We start from the raw sequence: 22,922 nt of genomic DNA on the forward strand, positions 1-22,922 counted from the left end.
CATTTGTGAGTTGGAGCGATGCAAGGGAAGATCGTTCTATGTTGTGCTCAGACTTCGAGACTTGGGACTCTATACAATAAGTTTACTGTGCATGCACTATAGGTTGTTCACTCGCTGCAGGTAGCGAAAGGTAGAGATGTGTTGAGGTAACAACGTTGCTATTTAGAATAGAGTACGGTATTATGGGGAAACACACACATATGTACATTCTGAAAGTAAATATAGCCTACATTACACAATGACAATGTCAAAAGAATGTGAAAAGCATTTATTCTCCTGTCTTTTATAAGCATTTTTGTTTAATTATACACATTGTTAATGGTGGAAATAAACATGTATCAATTTTAATTTCATCATTTATCCTATTGGTCGTCTTTAAGAAGTGCAGTTACAGTACCGAATTGCAATGTACTACAAGATACATTTTCAGTGTCTCAAACGTAAATATTTTTCGCTTATGTACCAAACACAGTTTGCACTGTGAAAAGCTGCGCTCTACGTCGCATGACGTGATAGGAGCAAAACGAAGAAACCTAACATCATTGCAGTCTCTAAGAGACAGTCCTTTATTCTCGGGTGACTCTATGTCCACTAATTTGCTGTTTATATTACACAATGTTCCATATCTTTTATTTTTACATAAAATTGATTCCCACTTCTGTTTTACACGTTCAGTAACCGGTGTACTTGGTGTCTCATTAAATCTCTATGTCATTTTCTCAACGAATTGGGGGGCTTCCGGCATCTCTTGCTCTGACTTTTCTAACTGTGTAATAGTTTCAGACACAGTTTGAAAATGGGTTTGTATGAAAACAAAATTATTCATCAGAACCTTCAAATCTAGAGCGTTTTCCTTTGCGTATTTGTTGGCATTCATTCTACAGTACCCCCACCCACTGTACGGTTTACCACTATACTCAGTACGCCGTTATGCTCATTTCCCACTGAAATGCTCTATTGGGTGCGAAGTCTCGAAGCCTGGTTGTGCTTAAGCAAAATATATATATTTTTTTTTAATTTCACAAAGAAAGAATGCCCAAAGGTACTGTGTGTACTTTTGGTTTATATAAAGTTTAATTTATTTATTCCTTGTCAATACTGTAATAACAATGTTCAAAGTTACTGAATAGAAAATTAAATTTTTGGTCATGAAGTTCATTTATATAGCCTACTGAAATTAAAAAAAAAAAAATCGGCACTTACTCGCACAATATTTGCGCTTTTTACGGTTTAACTGCCAACGCGCGCCTTCTTTTTTCAAAATATATTTTTTCTTATTTTAGGTGACGGCGAGCAAAAGCGCCCTTCGGTGACTCATAAAGAGTTATTTGAAGTAATGCTCGAGAAGAAAAACTCTTTAAAATCATTATATGAGTATGTTTTGACTAGATAATAAATAGCAGTGTTTACATAATGTTTTAAGGGAATTAAGGTATATATTTGTTATCTTATGAATAGCCTAACATAATTAAGTACATTATTCCCTTGGTCAAAAGATTTGCCTACTGTTATTAATATTATCTTTCTTCTTGTGGTTCTATCGAATACAATATTTAATTTTGTAACTTACGATTCTCAAATACTGGTTAATGTTGTTATATTTACAATATGTTTGATATCTACCCACAATTTTTTCTAGTTACCGTTACTTCAGGATGTAGACTACGGTACAGTACCTTTTTAACAAGGTATCTGATACGATGTAAGAGTAATGGAACGGAGAAAAATTCTCTCCGGCGCCGGGATTTGAACCCGGGTTTTCAGCTCTACGTGCTGATGCTTTATCCACTAAGCCACACCGGATACCACCCCGGCGTCGGACAGAATCGTAGTGCAGAGGGCGGCCACTAGAGGGAACCCAAGAGTTGGAGCTTAGCCTGAGACGATTCTGTCCCACGCCGGGGTGGTATCCGGTGTGGCTTAGTGGATAAAGCATCAGCACGTAGAGCTGAAAACCCGGGTTCAAATCCCGGCGCCGGAGAGAATTTTTCTCCGTTCCATTACTCTTACATAGTATGATGACGCAGAATATCTGCATGGAAATATCATATGTACTTCGGTACATTAAAATAATATATAAGGTATCTGATGTTTAAGTGTCCCGCGGATAACTATGGAATTTCCGTTTGGATTTCCGAGTGATCTTTTTCAGTGTATTCCAAAACCGTCTGAATGTTCAAATGATGTGTTCTAATGATTTTCTGTAAACGGAAGTGCTACCCTTCCACATAATTATTAGTTTTCTGCACTCTGTTATGTCTTGGCCATAGACATTCCAAAGTGCGAGCTGAAATCTTGGAGGTAGCCCTCTTCTGCCTCTTGCATATACTGTTTCGATCTATGCAAAAAGATCTTGGACATCATCGTGAAAACCGTCTGCTATTTGGTCTAAATTAGTTTCTATATCTTCCAATGAAACAAGAGGAAAAGTCAGAAGACGACGAAAGCCAATGCGAATTACATCATTTAATAAAGGTTCTCGAAGTCCAAGATTTACTGTATGACGCCAAATGTTTTAACGGAAAAGAAATTAGACATCTCTTTGCCATACCATTTTGGAACAAAACTTGAACGGCATTTGCTGCATTAATTTTTAATTCCACTGACTTGTGAGATTAATTGTAGATTTAAATCCGAGTTTATACCTTGCCTGCAGTTTTCAAATGCTGGAATATACAGGGACATCATTTTATTTTTACTTCAATTTTTATTGTACCTGAGTTTTTTAATGTACTTCACTCCCACCCCTTCTACTAATGAAGTTCAACCGTCCTCCACACAGAACCAAGACCGCATATACAGTAGCCTTACGGTCATAGTAAACAGTACGTTCCAGAAATATGTTCCCATTTTCCAGTGACGAAAGAGCTTACAATATTGAATCATTTTCGCACAGGTACTGTCGTCCATTTGCCTACGTCGTATTCGGGTTTCCCCCACTAGCTTTTATTCGCCAGCTAGTGGCTGGGCTGTCTTAGCTCTTTTCTCAGAACATTAATTTCTGTTAAGAATTGGACGTCTACGTAATATTATACAACTGTTTAAAATAACTTAAATAAAAGTGCCTTGTTAAGTAATTAACTGTCACGTGATTTCCTCCCTTTCTACGACCCTACGACATAACCACTTGGACGGACAGTAGATAGTATGTCTGCGTAATTTTATCTTTTGGGATCAGGCAGAAGTGAAGATTGAATTTACAGTACGTAAGGCACTCTTTTATAGAGTAGGTACAGAATTATTTCAACATGAGTTACGAAGGACGAAACTGGTAATTGGGACTAGGTACAATAGTCTATAGTGCGATAATATGCACATTAGAACTGAAGCCTGTATCGAAATGAACGGCCACCATTTTCAAAAATGTGTTTAAATATCCATATTATGATTATTTTTCAATTTAACTTCATTCTCTATATTGTACGCTAATGTACTGTAGACGGTATAATATACACTGCATAATGAATACGTCCACATGGACAGCTCAGTTCATGAGTAAAAACACTCATTGTTAATACTGTATTGTATTTTGATTAAACAAAAACCTAATGAAAATGATCAAACTCAAAACCGCAATATTTCATAGTTTACGTAAATGGATGAACTACTTTTCTTCCCTCCTATACCTAGTAAAGTGATTTGTTTGTATATTACGCCACTATCATCGAACTCCAGTCGTGGAAGGGGGTAGCAAAGGGCGCTGATCCAGACGTATAGGCAAGTTAATATTTAAAATGTTAGTAAAAATAAAATGATGTCCCTGTACTTCTTTTCGTACTTTCATCTTTTCTAAAGGAAAGTGTATATAGGCCTACTGAATAGCCGGAGAAAATTTCCTCAAATACAATTCCATTGACTATGTTCGTTTGGTTGGCAAAAACTGAGAATATATTTTATTACTTACAGACATTAGACAGCTAATAAAATGGACGTAAGCCCTAATGTGGAGAAGACGTTGCATCTATGAACGAAAAATTGTGGTTAATGTGTTATTTGTGGTAGTGAATACTGTATTTCTCCTCATCGTTAATGTCATCTTTTATTCTTATTAGCCTCCACATCAGTATCACTCCAGCTCTCTCTTCTATTCCCTTACAGACGTACAGCAGGGATGAGACGATATTACGAGTAGCTCCCAATCACGGTACAAGAGCTCGACCTTGATCACGAGCGCATAGCGCATTCACTACGTAGGTCGTAACGTAGACACAGGGATGTACATGCACATGCAGTGAATAAAGGCAGCAATTATTACAATAACTGGCGTTACTAAATTTCTGGCTATGTAAAAGGGCTAATTACTCAGTTGTTGAATATACATGTACATATATAAACAAATCGCAAAGGGAAGGGTTTTTTAGGAACAAACAAAGAAATATGAAACGTTAATTGTATGTAAACCATTTTCTTGTTAAAAGCAATTATTTATTATGTAAATACTTCACTTCATTGGTTAGGAGAAACTAATAGGGTCTACCTGCTCGACGTGTGTGATCTCTAAGTACTTTTGAGTATTTGTTGAAAAAATAATAATGACAATATTGATTGAAATAGAGTATATTGATTGTGTGATTGTGAAAATGTAGTCCTTACTCTCCAGTCGTGATTAGCCTATGTAATGAGTTTTCTTAGAGTGATTTGTGAGATGCACGTAACACGAAAAAACAAATTGATTAAATTAAGATATTGAGATCCATCGTAATTTTTGTGGTCAATCATTTAAGGGGATATGTATGATTTTTAAAACTTCCACAATTTTCGGCCAAAATTTGTGAAATTTAAACTATATAAACAGATCTATAATAATATCATCTGTACAAAATTTGGTGCAATTAGGTCTAATAGTTTTGAAATTATATTTTAAGTATATTTTATATTGACGTTACTAAAAAGCTCCTTGCATCAAAGTTTTCAAAATGTTTAGTTCATATTAGATAAAAATCCTGAAAATAGTTATTGGAATAAAAGTGAATTAGCTTTTTTTTAAACTTAGTAATAGTATAAGTTAAAGTGCAATCAAAGATAAAATATTATTTCTAAATTAAAGAAACACGTATTCTAATAAAAGTAAATATCCTGAAACAAGCAACAAATAAAACATCAACAATACAGTTAAAATAAAGAAATAAAAGGAATCTAGATACAATCTACTGACCCAAATGTAAATTAATTTACCTTCGATTTCAATTCCGAAATCAATATATCTCTCTCTTCTCCTGAATAATGCCTACATTTTTTTCATGTTGCGTCTCATAGACTAATGCCGTTTTATGTTGCTTTTTTGCAAATGACATTTTTTTTTTACACAACAAACACTGGACTTCATCACCTTGTTCGAAGCATAAATATTGTATCTTCTACTCTTCCTTGAAAGCTTTATTGTATGAGCGCTTCCGTTCAGTCATGATGCGCTGTGTTCTAAGGTCTGTACATCCTTTAGCAATGTTTACAGGAAAAAGAGCTCCGCGCGCGTGCAGCGGGCATAAAAAAGCCCTCGCGCGAAATTACTAGTCACCATCGCAATACTGACGTATAGTAAAGACGCTTTTTATATGCAATAATAGGCCTAATATTGCTTTTTAACTTACAATTGCATATTTTACATTGTTTGAAAAGGAAATACAGAACATTAATAACATTATTTGTAGTTAACGCAACTTAAAATTGAATTTTTATATAGGCCTATATACTTTTCTTTTATTTGTGAATGCAGTATTTCTTTCTAATAATAATAACTTAACATATTTAATGTGCAGTATGTATCTTTCGATCACTTCAAATTATTGTGAAGGAAGATTGTTTACGTATTACTGTCAGTACTACTGAATTTACGGTACAAGTCTACGTGATATGATGACGCAACTTAGCCTAGTCGCGTAACGCAAGGCCAAGAATTAACTGAGACCGGGACCAACCTGTGCTAATCTCTACCAAATATAACCCTTCTGTCTTCGACTTCCTTTGTCGTATAACATAGTACTGCAACGTAGTTCATAGAGGGCACAGGTGTAATTACCTAATTTCATTACTATGACTTGTAAGTTGCTAATCTGCTTGCGATAAGTTGTGACGATCTAGATTGTCGTCATTAACGAAAAGTAGAAAGGTTACTAAGGACTATATTAGAACGGAAAATATTAGTAATATTTTAAAACTATATTTTATGTCTCAGTGTGTACAAGGATCCCTTATAATGTCGCAAATAACAGCCTGTGTATTACGTATAGAGCAAACCTGCAGAACTGTAGCTCCTGAGAGCGACTGCATTCTTACCAAGAGGTCTATATATTAGTCCTCTTGATTCTTACCCCATTCTACCCCACCCACCTTTTCTTCCAGTGTGGTCATGGCGTTCTAGTTGCGCTCAGCTAGCTATATCAACATTCATCCTAACGGCGATAGGTACACAATACGCGTACTACAGTTCGAAGAGAACTGAAACATGGCAAAATCTAAATCCGTAAAGAAATACTACTTCCAAAGGAAATAGTAATATCATTATTTTGTTGTTGAAGAATACGAAAGAATTCTTTGTTTATTGTGTCCCATCCAATTTATTTCTACTCGTCATTTCAATATTAAACAACATTTAAACAAAGTCCACATTAAGAATTATGGAATAGACAAACTTTCGGGTAAGTTCATTATTAGTCTATGAACTATATATTGAATACTTACTTATAGCTTTTAAGGAACCCGGAGGTTCATTGCCGCCCTAACATGAGCCCGCCATCTGTTCCTATCCTGAGCAGAGTAATCCAGTCTCTATCATCATATCCCACCTCCCTTAAATCCATTTTCATATTATCCTCCTATCTACATCTCGGCCTCCCTAAAGGTATTTTCCCTCCGGCCTCCCAACTAACACTCTATATGCATTTCTGGTTTCCCCTATACGTGCTACATGCCCTGTCTATCTCAAACGTCTGGATTTAATGTTCCTAATTATTATGTCAGATGAATGCGTGCAGTTCTGCGTTGTGTAACTTTCTCCATTCTCCTGTAACTTCATCCCTCTTAGCCCCAAATATTTTCCTAAGCACCTTATTCTCAAACACACTTAATCTCTGTTCCTCTCTCAAAGTGAGAGTCCAAGTTTCACAACCATAACGAACAACCGGTAATATAACTGTTTTATAAATTATAACTTTCAGTTTTTTTGACAGCAGACTGGATGACAGAAGCTTCTCAGCCGAATAATAACAGGCATTTCCCATATTTATTCTGCATTTAATTTCCTCCCGAGTATCGTTTATATTTGTTACTGTTGCTCCAATATATTGAAATTTTTTCACTTTCTCAAAGGATAAATTTCCAATTTTTATATTTCCGTTTCGTGCAATATTCTGGTCACGAGACATCATCATATATTTATCTTTTCGGGATTTACTTCCAAAGCTATCTCTTGTATATTGATTATTTATTTATGTATTGTTAAATTAAGGACATCACTCGTTGTATTCATTTTGTATTCAAGTGAATAGTGACATTTATATTAACTTTCAAGGTCCATTACTTAAATGCTACAAATTTATGTTTCCGTAGGTGATGAAAGGAGGAAAGTTTTGGAAAATCTAAAGCAGGCTAAGTGCAAAGAAACCTCAAAGAAACTACCGACAGGAAATCTAGCATAATCGTAAACCTTGAAACGACTAACTTATTATAAATACAATGACTTTACTACAATCTTTTTTTTTTTTTTTTGAAATTACAGTGCCGCCACTGATAAACTTTCCAACATGCAACAACTCTGCGTATAAGTCAATCATCCCCAATAGGAGTGGAGTGAGGCTGACATCATAGTTCCCCTACTTACGGGTTCTGCAGGCCTGGTATAGAGTATGTTTATTACTTCACAATTTCTCAAAATGTTAAAGAAAGATAAAAAAAGCTACGGAATTTGATACCGCATCCTATCATCATTTCGTACGATGACAATTCACAGCGCTCTCCGTAATCTTTTAATTTCAAAATTCGACCCACAATCTTCTAGAGCTTAATTTCTGAATCAACTTATCTAGCGAATAATGATGAAGTAAAACTGTAAATCAGAAAGTCGAAAGTAGTATTAAATTAATTTTTTGCGGGTTCGATTCGCGCTTGGGCTGATTATCTGGTTGGGGTTTTTCCGAGGTTTTCCCCAACCGTAAGGCAAATGTCGGGTAATCTATGGCGAATCCTCGGCCTCATCTCGCCAAATACCATCTCGCTATCACCAATCCTATCGACGCTAAATAACCTCGTAGTTGATATGGAGTCGTTAAATAACCAAGTAAAAAAAAAAAGAGAGATTACGGTCAATGTAACTAGACAATTTTGGCCGTCCTGGTGCGGAGTAATGGCACATATATGTACACAAGCGCAAGATCAGCTACGATGTTCTTCTGATTTTCCGGTATCACGTCCAATTTTTTTTAACTTGTTTATTTAACGATGCTGTATCAACTGTATCAACTACTGGGTTATTTAGCGTCGATGGAATTGGTCATATCCAGATGTTATTTGGTAAGGGTGCATTGTTATGAGAAAGGATTGGGTGGAGATTTTCTCTTTTTTTTAATTTTTTAAGGTATCGAGGCAAGTTCGGGAAAATATGTGGTATGGCATCCGGTTTTGGTCACCAGTTGTTCCATGGAAGCCCTACCTTTTTACCGGCAATAATAAATTTATCGCCTCTTACTATCAAAACCGTAGAAAAATGGATGTTACAGATATAAGAACGAGCATACAATTTTCTGTCTCCGTGGAATTGCTCTAAACCACTTCTGAAAAATAGCCTAGTCTTTGGGTGGAAAAAAGAAACCTCTTACTTCCTTACACATTATACAGTATAACCGGATTTACACCAAGAACAAAACAATTTATTAGGCATATTACTACTCGCTCACATAAACGGCACAATAAAAATCACCCGAACATCGCAAGAAATATTTGTTTAATTCCATACCAGAGTTCTGTCCACAGTATTAAGAGGAAAACTGGAGTCTAAAAACGATCGCCACGCCAATGTTTCGCTCAGTTGCCGTGGCGACACTAAGGGGTTTAAAAGTCCCATTAGACCCTTGCCGAGTTACCACACTTTCTATTCTAAACGCTCTGCTTCTGGTATGCCTTGCATTAACATTTTTGGGTATATAGGTAGATATAATAGATAGAAATCGAGTTTTCGTAAGGTCTCGGATCAGTGACAGGTTAGGTTTGCTTTGTTCAGCCTTTCAATTTGCTTTGCATATACTCTTTTTGGTAGATAGGCTATTAGGTACAGTTGCCAAAAAAAAAAAAGTGGCCGCACTCGTGAACAGCATAAATTTTTTTCTAAGTCCACTTCGGGTCACGGCGATGTTACACGATGCATGTCCTTGTAGAAGCAGTTCCGGAACTATGGAATTATTCCATATCTGCGTCTCGTAGACCAGCCCTAAATTGCTCGCTTAATAATTCGAAGATTGTGAGTTCGGGCCTTGTTCAAGTTTTCATTTTATTTTTTTTAATGTTCTTTACCGATATAAATAATGTTCAAATTATAATTTGTTATCGTTCTTTAGCATTATAAATAATATTGAAGTTACCATTTATATTCTGTTATCGTTCTTTATCGATATAAATAATATTCAAGTTATTTATATTTTGTTATCGTTCTTCTAGCGATATAAATAATATTCAAGTCATCATTTGTAATCTGTTATTTTTGTTTAGCAATATAAATGATATTCAAGTTATCATTTATATTCTGTCATCGTTCTTTAGCGATATAAATAATATTTAAAATTATAATTTATATTCTGTTATCGTTCTTTAGCGATATAAATAATATTCAAGTTATTTATATTCTGTTATTGTTCTTTAGCGATATAAATACTCTGATTTTATATAAGTAATTATTGTAATATAAATAACAATTTTTTTGTAAAATAGGTTATTTTATTTAAATAATTAATTACATATTATATAATATCTTATATTAATTAAACAAACCTACCTTTATCATTTATATTCTGTTATCGTTCTTTAATGATCCTGTATAAATAATATTGAAGTTATTTATATTCTGTTATCGTTGTTAGCGATATAAATAATATTCAAGTTATCATTTATATTCTGTTATCGTTCTTTAGTGATCCTGTATAAATAATATTGAAGTTATTTATATTCTGTTATCGTTGTTAGCGATATAAATAATATTCAATTTATCATTTATATTCTGTTATCGTTCTTTAGTGATCCTGTATAAACAATATTGAAGTTATTTATAATCTGTTATCGTTGTTAGCGATATGAATAATATTCAAGTTATCATTTATATTCTGTTATCGTTCCTTAGCGACATAAATAACATAAATTTAATATTAGGTTTGGAACAATACACTTGCATAATACTGGTGTTAGTTTTTCTTTTTATATTATTACATTACACTATCTTCAAACACAATAAAATGAAAAGGAGTGACGAGGAATTGAACCTGAGACTTTTACATCTAAATTCCGACGTTCTTCCGACTGAACTACGAGAGCGTAAAAATTGGCCGAATCCCCCTCCAAGACTTTCCGACTATTTGTAGAAGCTACGCTGCAGTCTGCTCTCCCAGTAAACATGTGCCTCATGTAACCGAAAATTGTGCCCATGTCTGCGTCTAGATAAATTGAAGAACCATAAAACTCCAGAAGAAGATTCAACAAATTTAGAATTATTCAAGTATGCTAGTCTGAAATTTTTAATAAGATTTTTGAGATTCTTAAATGTGCTTTGGAATGGACAGAACATAACAGAAAAGTGGACTAAATCGGTGATAATTTCCAGTCACAAAAAATAGGATTCAAAACTAAAGGAATATTATAGAGGAATAAGTATTTCGAACTCCGGATACAAAATATATACAAATACTCGTATTCTCAAGAACAAACTCTATGAGCATTATGAAGGTACCGATCATTGGAGAAAAACAAAATGGTTTTCGTAAAGGCAGGTCTTGCTGTGATGGTATTTTTCATTGAAATTGCTAATTGAAAAACACAAAGAATTCAACTTAGAGACACACATTGCTTTTAGCGATTTTAAACAAGCTTTCGATAGAGTCAATCGAAATAAATAAATAAATTCATGTTGAATCTTTCGTACACTACTTTTAACACTTGAATATAAATAATTGATTAAATGGCGATCTTACTCGTGTTAATTATATTATTAAACATAATTAACATGCAATTTAATCAATTAAATAAGTTCAGGTGCTAGCAGATGATCATGTCCCCCAACAGCTTTTAATTAACATTCATAACAATTACAAAACAACTTTGATATCAGTTAGAATCAACAACAGACTTTCACATTGGCAACAGATTCATAGCGAAGTAAGAGAAGGCTGTGGCCTATCTCCATTAATTTTCATCATATATATGAATAGATATAAAAATTGGAGACTTATCCTTCGAAGAGGTGGAAAAATTCAAATATCTTGAGCAACAGTAACAAATATAAATGACACTCGGGAGGAAATTAAACAGAATAAATATGAGAAATGCCTGTTATTATTCGGTTGAGAAGCTTTTGTCATCCAGTCTGCTGTCAAAAAATCTGAAAGTTAGAATTTATAAAACAATTATACTACCGGTTGTTCTGTATGGTTGTGAAACTTGGACTCTCACTTTGAGAGAGGAACAGAGATTAAGGGTGTTTGAGAATAAGATTCTTAGGAAAATATTTGGGGCAAAAAGGAATGAAGTTACAGGAGAATGGAGAAAGTTACACAACGCAGAACTGCACGCATTGTATTCTTCACCTGACATAATTAGGAACATTAAATCCAGACGTTTGAGATGGGCAGGGCATATAGCACGCATGGGCGAATCCAGAAATGCATATAGAGTGTTAGTTGGGAGAACGGAAGGAATAAGACCTTTGGGGAGGCCGAGACGTAGATGGGAGAATTATAAAAAATTGGATTTGAGGGAGGTGGGATATGATGATAGAGACTGGATTGATCTTGCACAGGATAGGGACCGATGGCGGGTTTATGTGAGGGCGGCACTGAACCTCCGGGTTCCTTAAAAGCCATAAGTAAGTAAGTAAGTAAGTAAGTAAGTAAGTAAGTATATGAACATGAAAGTAAGTATATGAACAAAATCATTAAAGATTGGGAACAGATGCGTCATGGTTGAATCTCTATCAGTCGAAATTTACAGTTTGAAAATCTACTCTTTACTGATGATTTAGCCTTAGTTACATGCAATGAAGATGAGCTTCAGTATTCAGTGCATAATCTAAATACGATCAGCGCAAAATAGGATATGGAAATCAATATTTAAAAAACAAAAGTCATGGAATTTCATGGGAAATACCCGGTGGCAAACAAAATTTGCTTAAACAACAAATTAATAGCAAGAGTAAATGAGTTTACGTATCTTGGTTTTAATTTAATATTTTTTTTGTGAAACATATATAACTTCTAAAATTTGCAAATACAATAAAACAATAGGAATATTCAACAGAATTATGAAACCTTCCCTAGTATAGCGACACATAAGAATACGTTTGTATGAAATCTTAGGCTACTATGTTACGGAAGTGAAGCATGGACAATGAGAAGTACCGTAGAAGAGGATAAAGCCGATCAAAATTTTGCAATTTTTAAATGATATTTAGGTTATGCAATGGAGCGAAGTTCCTCAGAAAATAGCATTTTGTCGTCATATCCTTCACTTAGAAGGCACGTTATAAGAAGTAAATTACAATTTATCAAAGACTATTTTTTTTATTTGACTTGTAATCGAAGTTACATGCTTAAATAGGGTAAAGTCGATCACCATTGAATTTTTAGTTTAAGATCGATTTTAAAATATTGCGGAGTAAAGTCGATCACTGTTTATGTTTTAAAAACAGATTAAGTGTATTACATATATTTTATTTGTTATAAGGTATGTAGAAAACAATAATAATCTACAATATATGCCTATAGGATTATATAGTGTATCTTTTGTTACTGTGATCATACAATTCGATACAATTAGGCCTACAGGTCTCCACTGTACAAACGTGACTATGATTGCCAACTTATAAAACATAAAAACACATTTTAATACTTCACATACCAGCAAACGAAGATTTAAGAATTCAAAATTTACATTGAAATACAACACTTCAATTATAATCTAAAATGCTATTCAACATTACTTAGGTTTATGTCAGATGTTATTTGAAATCTTCCCCTCCTCATGTCACTTTAGAAACTACGTTGTTTCCATCGTCAGGTACAGAGGGGTATACAAAATACATTCCTTTGGTAGTGCTTTTCTTACGCAAGAAATTTACCATAATTTCGTCTTCCTCTTTCCCCACTATCCCATCGATATAAGCCATACTATGACACTTTTCTGTTTATAAGTGTTAGTTGGAGGTATTTCGGTGAATAATTTATTCTTCCTCCCGGTTCTATCTGCTTCGAGTAGGTCAACGGCATGATCGACTTAACCCTACAAAGGTACAAGTTTTCTTAAAATAATAAGTTTCAATACTAACATTAAATGTTTAAATTAAATGTAAATTTTACGAACTGCAAAACTATTATTTCAGGATACAATCTCAACGAAAAGTACTTACAGTGAGTAACAAAAATATTCGGACATCCGTCAACTAACAATTCAATGACATATATTTACATATAAATATATAAAAATAAGCTTGTCTTATTTTTTCCCTAAAAGTATCCCATTTCATATAAACATTTTCAACACAACAATTCCAATTAACTTAATTTTCTTCTAATTATTAAAACATAAAGGAAAACATTTGATTTCTAATACTAACAAAAATATTCGGACACTTTTAAAAACAAAGAATACTATTCCAGCTCGTTATTATTAGTACATTGTAGGACCACCCTTCTGTTTAATAACCTCTTTCAGTCGGCGTGGCATGCTATGTACTAATTTTTTTGTTATGTCTATAGGCATTTTCACCCATTCTTCTTGAAGTCTTGCTTTTAGCTCTTCTTTAGGCCTTGATCCAACCCTCCTGTCAAGTTCTTCCCATAAATGTTCAATAGGGTTCAAATCCGGCGATTGTGGAGGAGAATGAAGCACTTTAGGGCATTTGTAGAGCAGAAATTCTTGTACAATTTAGGAGTTATGCTTGGGATCGTTGTTCCGGTAAAACATAAATTCCTTTTCAATTCCAAGCTTCTCTGCACTTTTCACTAAATTATGTTGCAGGGGGTGTAGATAGTCTTCCTTCTTCATGATATCCTCGATGAACACCAATTCACCAATCCCGAAGCTGACATGCACTCCCATATCATCACATTTCCTCTCCCGTGTTTAACAGTAGCTCGAAAATTCTTGGTTTTCATTTCCTCCTTAGTTTCTCCAGATCATTTGTCTACCATCGCTGCCATAAACATTGAATTTGCTCTCATCAGAAAAAAAGAGCCTTTTCCCACCAATCTTCGCCTTTATTTTCACATTTCTTAGGAAACTAAAGTCGTTTACGTCTGTTCCTTTCATAAACATAAGGCTTTTTTCGTGGTATTCTTCCGTTGTAGCCCCGTTTATGTATTGCCCTCTTAATTGTTTGGGCATGCACTTTTTTACCCGTAGCCGATTCAATTTCAGAAGCTAACTTCGGGGCACTTATACGAGTGTTCTTTTTAATCTGTCTGATAATAAGAGATTCTTCTCTGTCTGTGAGGATTTTCGGCGACCTGTTTGCTTTCTCAGCTCTATTCTGTCCTCGTTTTTATATCTGAGAATTATGTCAGACACTGTACTTATCTTCATCTGAAGTAAATCTGCAATTTTTCGAATGGTTTTCCCTTTTTCGTGATGGAATATCACTAACTGCCTCTGATTAAATGTTGTTTGCTTACCTTTACGCCTCATTTTGTGTTCCATCTTGCTGAAACGACAGCACAAGTAAGACTAAGTACTCTCGCATATTATTGAAACTCGGTACCTCCACCTACTTTGTAATGTAAGTGATAAACAGAGGTGTACAGAATAGGACTAACACGACTGTCCGAATATTTTTGTTACGTAGTAAATTGTATATATTTTTTTATATAAATATGTTAACATACCGTTTCATTAGCAAGCTCTTTTTATGTCCATATTATGCAAATTGGTTTATTTGACGTAAACGCAAGCGTAATTTCTGCGTTTTTGCAAACATGTTTAGTAACATACACATAAACATTCGGAATATTAAGTGTCCGAATAATTCTGTTATTCACTGTACGTACTTCCTGTCTCCTTTCACTGCTGACGATAATTTAGACTTTGTAAGGCTTTGTTTTCATTTAAGAGAAAAAGTTGAGAATAACAATTTTCACTTCAACGGTAATTACACAGTGTTCCCAATGTAGGCATTCGCAGGCTTTTTGTTGTCCCTCTCGCTTACATTTGCAATGTCAGACAATGAAGTCAACATAACAAAATTTTAATAAGTAACTGAGAAAATATATAATTTTCAATAAAAATCCCAAGTGATCGATTATACACCCACTGATTGACTTTACCCACCTCTACGGTACGGATATCAGCAGAATAACGGCCTGTGAAAAGAAATTTATGAGAGCAACACTAGGGTATACTCGCTTGGACCACAAAATAAATGAGGATATCATGCAAGAACTTCAATTACAACCAGTCCGACAGTTTATAACAGCGGTGACCAAAACAGTGATTACATTCGACAGCCTATGAAGTAAGGAGACGGAGGAAAGGTAGGCTACTTGGCATGAAAACTACAACCAGTGGTGGTTCCTGTACTAACATCTTGATCAATCCCGCGGATAAAAATCTCAAGCTTTGCTGTATCAGTAATGTCACTGCTGTCATCAACAGCCAGTGAATAATATACGATTTTTCTTGCTTCTTTTTTTAACCTTCCTCTTGAATATAATCAGAATTTTCTAAATTCTTCTCTCGATACTTGGTCGAGAAATTCATAGGGCCGTATTCATAGACATTTTTAGCGCGGGCTTCCGGTGGATGATCAGAGTTTTTCGTATTCATAAACCAGTGTTAGCGATAGGATATGATTTGAATTCTGTACAGGTAACCAGTGGATAGCCGGGGCTAGCTTAGTACGCTCGTAGCGCGTGCTGCGAAATGTCTATGAACAGCACCCGTAATTTTTAAAAATTAAAAACTTCTTATGGACAAGTTATTTAAGCTATTTTAATCATTACTCTTTTGAGAAATTCTGTACTATTAAAAGGCTTTAGAGCACGAGATAATGCAAACCATATTAGGTAGCTGACTTCCTTACATTTATTTATGTCATCTTTCTCTTCCTGGCTATGATTTAAGACATGTCAATTCCTGGCGTTTAACAGTTCGTTGGCACATAATATTGAATCAGTTTTTCTACATTATTGTTATTAAATGAATAACTAATAAATAGTTACCCTCATCTAAAGATTAAGAAGTTTAACATTGACATAAAACCTAATAATTTTATCCTTCTAGGGAGAAAATCTAAAAATATCAATATTCATGCACGTACGGAAGAATTATAGAAACACATACTTGGTGGTCAGTAATAATAATAATAATAATAATAATAATACATTATTCAGCCTGGCAATTAATGTTTCTATATACTCCTAATTGAACCGTTGAGCAAAGTAAACATCGGTTTCTTGGTGAAAGTGACCAAGTCACATTGAAGGCTTCCAAGGAAAATTCAAGACATAATTTTATATAAATTAATAATATAGCACATTTACCTTCAAAATAACTAATTACCAACATTTGAAGAAGTACAGTGATTTTTGGATGGATAATTAAATCTTTAAATGCCTTTACCTAACAATTTTGCATTTTGGACTTGGTCACTTTTACCAAGAAACCGACAATATTACATTTTGTCCGACAGAACAACAAAAAAGTTCTCTTCTCCTTCCTTACGAAACCACCTCTTACTGCTTGTAGAGACAGAGTTTGTAGAGCGACATGATATCGCCACTGCTTGCCTTCAGTACGTGAATGTAACACACAGCAATGTACAGGAAACTCCTCCTACCCGTTTGATTGTCTGTGATTACACGATGTAATGATGTAATCACGACAACCGCTTTGGTCACCGCTGCTATAAAGGCACTGGTATTAATTTCAAGGCTCTGAACAAATCCAATATTAGACTAGCCACGTAGCAACTTACCCTCAACTGACAGAGGCACCACTTTACTTTCGAATTAGTCGTTTCACTGACTGGGGAAAAAAAGTATACCTACTTCGTATGACTGATAACATCTGAATTGAATTGCTCACTTACTACGATTTTGTTGTGAATAAATGGGTGCTTGGTACTTCGCTGGTAGTCATGGAAACAACTCACTCACAAGTGATGCTATTAACTACACAAACTGGAAGAATTACTGAGCTGCTAAACAAACGTTTTCAACAGGTACTCCATGAATTTCAATACCTAATGGACTATAAAAATGAAACTTCCACCCATGAGAGTGTCTATTTCCACTCCTAACTTTGTTCAACAATCAGGACCGCGAATTCTAGTCACGGCCTGTAGCATTGTCCATGAAGAAGTACATTATCTTATCAGTAAGCGCTATAAGTCAATCAGCCTTAACAAAATATGTATTTTTACATAATAAACAGCGTGAAATAGTAATATGCGTTACAAGAGCGGTATGTTGACGTTTTCATGTTCGAGGAAAAGTTTGAAAAAGCGAAACGTAGTTGAGCTTTTTTAATTTCCGTGAATTGAAAGAAAACATACCGCTCGTGTATCGTACATTACTTTGTGCGAAGATCGTTTATTACATACCTGAAAGAGGAATTTCTAATTAGTTGCAATGAAATCTCCATCTTGGTTTCTGTTCAATGACGGCAATTTTGGAAAACAAAAATATCTATCTTCAACATTGTTGCTTTAAAATGTTTTCTGTGTTTACTATACTCCAGCAGGCCGTGATATACGTCTGTCTTCCCCTCCCCCCCAGTCTATAAATGCGAACTTAAAACAAACGGCTTCCTTAATGTTACATGCATCACGAAATGCAGTAACTTTAGTGGAGTTGTAGAGTTTACTTAATTTTTGCAAATATTTAAAAACAATAATTAACAGTGCAATTTAGGTGAAATTGCAGTGGTAAGTTCCCAATTTATAATTATTACTATATTGAACGTCTCTAAAAATAATATGTTAAAAGCCTAAAGCAGTAAAATGAATATGTCACTTAAGCGGTAAGAAGAGGGGAATTGTTATGTGTGTTCGGTTGGGAATACTGAATGTGGAATTTTAGACTTACCGCGGGTTGGTTTTGTGCGGAAACCAAGCAAATACGCACGATCTCGCACAAAGGCCATTTACGTAATGATAAACACTTCGCTACATCACTAGATACAAAACTGATTGACATCCGCACTTCTTTGAACACAACAATTGCAGGGCACCATGGCAACGAGCGCTGAACTCAATCTCATAAAGAATAATGCAACAGTACTTACGCATTCATCTCGATCTTGCCCCAGGCTGGGCGGTCGGTGGTCAGAGCCAGGAGCGTGCAGACCAGTAGCGGCGCGCACCCCGACATTGTTGAGTCTGATGGACCTCAGCCTCCGTCCGGTGTCGCCACGGCGCCGCCATCATGCTATCGATTCCGGCATCGGCGCCGCCACCAAGGAGCCACTACCCTCTGCCATCATTTGGGACGCCGCGCCGCGGCGGGGGACTTTGCGAAATGTCTTTAGCGACCCACTGACCCCTTCGTGTGAGTTGCTCAAGACGTAAAGGCGTCGCAACGTCCCATTCCTGTATTCGGCCCGAACCCTGAATATAGTATAATTGCTGGATTTCCTATAGAGACCATCCAGAGTCATACAGCAATGGTAGAGCGACAAATGACAGAGGTACGAGGTATTCTTAATTGTCTATTGTACCTACTATAAATCTCATAGATTCTGTCGGGGTTCGAACAGCGGATCTTCTATGACAGGAGTCGTCATCTCAGTGCACTATGGTGCAGTCACCGTTTGCTCGCTAGCTCAGTTCTATCTCTTAGACATCAACTGTGCACAGGAGTTGGGTGGGGGTGGGGGGAGAATCAGGTGATGGCAGTGGCGTCCGTTCATTTGTTCAACCCTTTTAATCAGTCTCTAATAATTATAATAAAAATAAACACGGAAGAAGCATGTACTTAATTTATTTTAAGAGGAACTCTGTAATAAGTATATTTATTTTCAGTTTAAGACAAGAAACAAGTTGTATTTTTCCGTTATGTATTGTAACGGTTTGGAAAGTAAATAGTTTTTTTTCATATTAAAGCAAATGGGAACATACAGACCTATAATGCATTTTCACTATTACTAAATATTACATAAATCAAATCCAGTACTATACTAATATTTAAACCATGTCATCCTATTCTTTTATTCAAGTGTCGTCAATAATAGTACATTATGCAACGAGCCTATAATGAAGGTAATTAAGAAGTGAGTATGGATATTTATGAAACGAGCGCAAGCGAGTTTCATAATTTTCATACGAGCTTCTTAATTACCATTATAGGCGAGTTTCATACGACTTTTTATGCTCGACCATATTTCTAACTTGATGTTATTAATTTTTTTGCAATGTCCCGTATGTTGTGAGATGTGCGCAGACGCGAAAGTATTGATTTTTTCCGAGGAACAGATGTCCACATTGACCTTGCTAGGCCATAAGAACCTACAGAGATAACATTGAAATTAAATTAGACATTGAAAAACGAGATGACAAATTGAATTTATTTGAATATTATTTACAATTAACGCTAATTATTATAGTAACAGAACATAACCATCTGCGACAGTATTGGATTTCGAGCCTCCGTGACTTTTCGCTAATTCTCTTTCGATTGCATATCCGAGAATAATCGATACTTGCGGTTTTATAACGGTAGAAAGCTGACCTGTCATTGGCTGAACAGTTGTAACCTGAGTCGTCATTGGCTGAAAGACCTGACCTTTAATGAGTAGGTGTACTTTAATGACATGCATTAAAGGTCTGCTACCAGGTGTATAATTACTACATTTCGGCATGGTCGAGCATAAAATAAATTATCCAACTTGTAACCGACACTATATACGTATAACAAAATCATTATGTATAACAAATGAAACATATTATCTTTTCTGTTACAAGACTGAAGTAAATTATTTTATTACAACGTAAATAAGAAATGATAAAAATTATTTTCGCTGTTCATTATCATTTCGTTTTCCTGGATTTTTAAATCACTTTTTAGTTTAAGACAACAAGCAAGTTGTACTTTTTCGTTATGTATTGCAACGGTTTTCAAAGCAAATCTTTTTTTTTTTTAATATTAAAGTAATTGAGAACCTATAGACCTTTAATGCGTTTTCACTATTACAAAATATTAAATAAATCGAATACAAGACTAAAATTTAAATCCTGTCATCATTCTTTGTTCAAGTGTCGTAAATAAAATAAAATAAATTATCCATTTTTTACCTCACACTATATAACACAAAACCAATTATTTGTTATTATGTGCTACATATGACATATTATCGTTTTTGTTACAAGACTGAAGTAGGTCTAAATTATTTAATTACAATGTAAATAACAAATGATAAAAATTATTTTCGCTGATCATTAGCATTGGTTTTCCCGCATTTTTTAATTCGTTTTTCCCTCACTAAATGGTCAATGTTAGGTGTCAATGCTCGTGTAGAACACAATCGAAGAAGGCATTGTAAATTATGGTCAGAAAGTTGGCTTCTGTGATGGGATGCGTTGGCTTGGCTCGACACGCTGCACACTACTACCTCCTCAGCCAGCGTCTCGGCGCTCCGAACTAGTATGCAGGCCAGTTGACGATGACTGTTCTATGAGAACATTCAACGTGATCGACTGAGCTAGAAGAGTCTCCTTCACATATTCTGCCTGCTCCAATGATCCGACAATTGTGAGTGACAGGGCTGCCCACCCACAGGCGAACGTCTTATTCTCGGCCTTGTGGCTCAAGTGCTATTCCGGTTTTTATACAGAAGGAAACTTCCCGCATTTGAACTTAAAACGTAAGGACGGATCTTGCCAATCAGTAACAAGGGTGGTTGAGATGTGCTACTTACTACCGTGTATCTGTTTGACAGGATGTTCCTACAACACGTTAACGTTCTTTGTTACCCTCCTTCAGCAGACTAGACTAGCTACCGGCGTAGCTCAGTCGGCTAAGGCGCTTGTCTACCGATCCGGAGTTATACTGGTGACAGACTACAGTCACTAACCGCGATTAGCATTATTGCGATTACCGAAAATGTGGTGAAACACTAGGTCACGCTTGGTCCCGTCTGGTCAACATCTGAATTACCATAGAGGAAACAATTTTCTCTGTGTACATACGTATATGTTTGTTTCCCTCCTGGACAACATCTAAAGTTCATACTTTCTTTTGACATTTGTTCATTGTTTTTTTTTTTCTTGCAGCTTGATATGGGAATTTATTTGTTAAAATTGTTATATGCTTTACAATGTAAACTGATACAATTTATATCATTACTATTTACATTATTTTGAAAAGAGATTTTATAACTTATAAAATTTATATCATCAACCCTAACCTCAACGACAGCTTCGTAATGGAGACTGAAATTGAAAATCTGAAAAAGAAACTATTGCCAGTTTGTAATCCATTATTTATTGAAATGGAACATCTTTCAGCAGCCGAGATACCATGATAGTTGGTGATCGACACTCTCCAACAGTAATTCACCAGCGATGGTAGCTTCAGTTGATAAAGCATTGCAATTGTTCGCAGAATAAACAATGAATTTAATGAGCAGTGCTAATCGGTGGAGCGTTTGAGTCACACAACAGCGGCACTCGGAAGTGCTACTAATTGGTTGCAGATGAAATGCCACCAAGAAATAACACTGCGGCCTAAAACTTCCTGACTAAAGATCAACTTTGATCGAAGATCGGAAAGTGAACCGAGTTCAGACACTTCTATTGTATAAAACTTTTCTGCGATCAAATTATCTTGGTTCAAATGCAATCTAAGTTCACCTGAAAAGGATTTGGCAACATCGCATAAACAGGTAAAGTATGTGATGCGCGGGACATGTTGTACAGGTTTGTTCAGTGTTGCCAATCTAGCGACTTTAACTCTTTTTCAACGACAATTTCTTTTAACTTTTATATTGCTTAAACAGGAATTTAGCGACCTTTTTAGTACCCCATAGTGACAAAGTTTAATCTTTCTTTGTTGTTAATGAGAAATCTAGCGACTTTCCAACTACTTTTTGGCGACTTCCCGTACACACTGTTGGAGACACTGGTTTGTTTTGTGCATTGTAAATAATGGCGGACAATAAGAAGAAGGTTGACCGTTCTCCAAATTATCATCATGTTATGGTGTTTGATACTGCTAAACATAATAAAGATTTATAACATGACAATTTTCGTTTAGTAATACAGTTAATTGAAAATTTATGAATGTACCTATCATATCCATTAATAATTAATGATTGTTATAAACATAATATAATTATAGGTTATGTTATTTGATACTGCTGAACTCGATAAAGCCTTATAAAATATAAGAATGTTTGTATATTAAGGCAAGAAATTGAAAAATATGTATATAGGCCTAAATGTATCTACCATATATATAATAATAATAATAATAATAATACTTACTTACTTACTTACAAATGGCTTTTAAGGAACCCGAAGGTTCATTGCCGCCCTCACATAAGCCCGCCATCGGTCCCTATCCTGTGCAAGATTAAGCCAGTCTCTATCATCATACCCCACCTCCCTCAAATCCATTTTAATATTATCCTCCCATCTACGTCTCGGCCTCCCTAAAGGTCTTTTTCCCTCCGGTCTCCCAACTAACACTCTATATGCATTTCTGGATTCGCCCATACGTGCTACATGCCCTGCCCATCTCAAACGT

General features: G+C 35.2%; 1 protein-coding gene across 2 annotated transcripts in view; it reads right to left on the minus strand.

Annotated features, from left to right (window-relative positions):
* LOC138710339 (voltage-dependent calcium channel subunit alpha-2/delta-3-like) overlaps positions 1-21,534 on the minus strand; it is a 107,392-nt gene extending 85,858 nt beyond the window's left edge. The window contains exons 1-2 of one of the 2 annotated variants that reach the window (XM_069841153.1): positions 18,902-21,534; positions 18,466-18,814 (exon numbers count right to left, since the gene is read on the minus strand). In XM_069841153.1, the coding sequence (XP_069697254.1) occupies positions 18,466-18,551 (86 nt within the window). In that variant the 5' untranslated portion in view covers positions 18,552-18,814; positions 18,902-21,534. Of the gene's footprint in view, positions 1-18,266; positions 18,415-18,465; positions 18,815-18,901 lie in introns of those variants that run through there. The other variant, XM_069841154.1, reaches the window with a different exon arrangement.
* Positions 21,535-22,922: the final 1,388 nt, after the last annotated feature.

Source organism: Periplaneta americana, chromosome 12, assembly GCF_040183065.1.
Source record: "Periplaneta americana isolate PAMFEO1 chromosome 12, P.americana_PAMFEO1_priV1, whole genome shotgun sequence".
Lineage (NCBI taxonomy): Eukaryota > Metazoa > Arthropoda > Insecta > Blattodea > Blattidae > Periplaneta > Periplaneta americana.